The sequence below is a fragment of the Prionailurus bengalensis genome, chromosome C1, assembly GCF_016509475.1.
Source record: "Prionailurus bengalensis isolate Pbe53 chromosome C1, Fcat_Pben_1.1_paternal_pri, whole genome shotgun sequence".
In the NCBI taxonomy this organism is placed as follows: Eukaryota; Metazoa; Chordata; class Mammalia; order Carnivora; family Felidae; genus Prionailurus; species Prionailurus bengalensis.
In genome coordinates this window covers 105,132,021-105,134,872 of record NC_057345.1, presented here as the reverse complement: position 1 = coordinate 105,134,872, position 2,852 = coordinate 105,132,021, and the positions used below count along the sequence as shown (strand labels likewise).

General features: G+C 49.4%; 1 protein-coding gene across 1 annotated transcript; it reads left to right on the top strand.

The window, feature by feature from the left end:
- The first annotated feature begins 687 nt into the window (after nucleotides 1–687).
- Nucleotides 688–2,649, top strand: LOC122481095 (histone H2B type 2-F). The gene has a single exon (XM_043576099.1). The coding sequence runs from the start codon at nucleotides 1,733–1,735 to the stop codon at nucleotides 2,111–2,113; it is 381 nt and encodes a 126-aa protein (XP_043432034.1). The 5' UTR covers nucleotides 688–1,732; the 3' UTR covers nucleotides 2,114–2,649.
- Nucleotides 2,650–2,852: the final 203 nt, after the last annotated feature.

Below are 2,852 nucleotides of genomic sequence, written 5' to 3'. Positions count from 1 at the left end.
AAGGCCTAAAAAAAAAAAAAATCTGTGACCGATAAAATTACAGAAAAGTACAGAAAGATGAAGTAATAAGGGAAAGAGATTAGCATTATAATCTACCCGAGTAAAAAAAGGATTGAAATCTAGCCAATGAGATCACAAGTCTGAAAGTTCTTAACCGTTCTGGTCCAATCAAGAGGAGGCTACGTCTATAAATATGACTGCCTAGTACTTCTTGAATAAAGCCAGTAAGGCATCATGGCCCGTACAAAGCAGACCGCCCGCAAGTCGACCGGCGGCAAGGCCCCGCGGAAGCAGCTGGCCACCAAGGCGGCCCGCAAGAGCGCGCCCGCCACGGGCGGCGTGAAGAAGCCGCACCGCTACCGGCCGGGCACCGTGGCCCTGCGGGAGATCCGGCGCTACCAGAAGTCCACCGAGCTGCTGATCCGCAAGCTGCCGTTCCAGCGGCTGGTGCGCGAGATCGCGCAGGACTTCAAGACGGACCTGCGCTTCCAGAGCTCGGCCGTGATGGCGCTGCAGGAGGCGAGCGAGGCCTACCTGGTGGGGCTGTTCGAGGACACGAACCTGTGCGCTATCCACGCCAAGCGCGTCACTATCATGCCCAAGGACATCCAGCTGGCTCGCCGTATCCGCGGGGAGCGGGCTTAAGGCCTGTGCTTTTAAGTGGACCACCTAACGGCTCTTTTCAGAGCCACCCATGTTTTCACGAGGAGTAGCTGTGTCGCCTATCTCACCTGGCGTGGGTGTACTGTTGTGCACTGGTGCTCTGGGTAAAGGGATGAGGGGAAACTCGCACATGGTGGGTAGGAAGATCACAATGTCTGAACTTTGGTCGGCTGACAGGCACTAGAGGGAACAGCTGAAGCTGGGCTTAGATCGCTTTTGCCTAAGCTTTTACATATGTTGAGTTACAGTCTACAGCGTCAGCCTTACTAGTTTGAGGAAAAACTTGCAAGGGGGTGGACTCTGCTCTACTAGTCGTTTGTAACGTTAACACGCTACTCGTACAAAGCGTTAGCACGAATCGATATAGAAACGAAGCGGGAAGGAGGTCGTGTGGGTTTGTGATAACTGCCGGGTTGGGGATTTGGGTTTTCAACTAGATTTTACGGTTAAGACTAAGCTGGATGTAAATCCTGGTTTGCAAATGGGAGCCTTTTTCCTGGTTTATGTGCCTTAAGAGTTGTATGGATCTAATATCTAATACCCTATTGCATAAGACAGGCAGCGCAAACACGAATAGGAATTTGAGGGAAATTCCTGATGGGTTGGGTTTGTTTTTTTTGTTTTGTTTTTTTTTTTGAGATGTTTGTTACTGCTCCGAAACCCAAAGGCAAAACAAACTTCCACAAAGTGTAGGAAGTAAAGTGATGCAAAAATAGAAATGGGCACTTCGGATCTTTTCCGTATGCAAGTACAACTGAAAAGTAATAACCATCCCCAAACACCCCAAACAGGTGAACTATACTTTTACGTAACTTATTGGTTGGTCTGAAACGGAACATTTCAATTGGCTAAGAAGACGTTTGCTCTGATAGCCATTAAGGAAGCGCTAGCAGAAGCTATTATTTGCATAGACTCCACCCCTGTATGACGACCTTGTTGGAAATTAACCAATAAAAATGCAGTCCTATGCGAGCCTTCATTTGCATACGGGCTCTATAAGTAGCGCGTAACGAAGCCGCTTGAATGTAGTCCGGATCCTTTCGGCTGTGTGGCGTTTCTTCTAGCAAAAATGCCTGATCCAGCGAAGTCGGCTCCCGCTCCCAAGAAGGGCTCTAAGAAAGCTGTTACGAAAGTGCAGAAGAAGGACGGCAAGAAGCGCAAGCGTAGTCGTAAGGAGAGCTATTCCGTCTATGTGTATAAGGTGTTGAAACAGGTTCACCCGGACACCGGCATCTCGTCCAAGGCCATGGGCATCATGAACTCGTTCGTCAACGACATCTTCGAGCGCATCGCCGGTGAAGCCTCTCGCCTGGCGCATTACAACAAGCGCTCGACCATCACGTCCCGGGAGATCCAGACGGCCGTGCGTCTGCTGCTGCCCGGCGAGCTGGCCAAGCATGCCGTGTCCGAGGGCACCAAGGCTGTCACCAAATACACCAGCTCGAAGTAAGGGCGTGCAAAGGACGCAATAGAACAGCTACTTTTACCCCAACGGCTCTTCTCAGAGCCACTTAACTTGTCACAGGAAGCGGCTGTCCACACTTGTTAAACGCTTGGGTGGCTTTTAGGTTGGGTGGATTGTGGTCTCAAATATTTGGGCATCGGGTTAGGTTACGACTGATCAAGCTTGCCCTGGTTAAGACCTGGAATCTCCTATAGTGCGGTGGTGTCCCCCTAGTGGCACGACTCTTTCTGGTAACAAAACTCGTCCTCAAGATGGTCTCTGCCTACTTCTAGAGGAAACTGAGGTACAGGTAACAGTAAGCAAAGTTGATGCAGTTCTGGGTTTTTTGATTTCTGGCGGTGGGGTGCTGTTCTACTTTATTAACGCTGTATGTCAACACGAAACTTAGGCCAGCTGACGTTTGTTTTCCTTAGTATACAGACAGCTCTCTGTTCCCACTGTTTCTTAATGTTCCAATCTGTAACAAACGCTTCTAGGCGTTTGTCACAAATGGTTTCCAATAAAGTCTGCTTTAGTCTGTTGCCCTTTGTAGTTCTGATCTAGCAATCCTCCCCTCGTTTCCTTCTAGCCCCATACCTCAATCAGGTACAAATTTTTGCCCCCATCCTGTGGGATATGGGATATTTTGTAATACCTACAGACAAATCCTCTCTTGGGAGGAATGCTAACGCATTTAGTGGGTAAGGGCCAGGGATGCCGGGAAACCTAACCTAATGTACAGGAC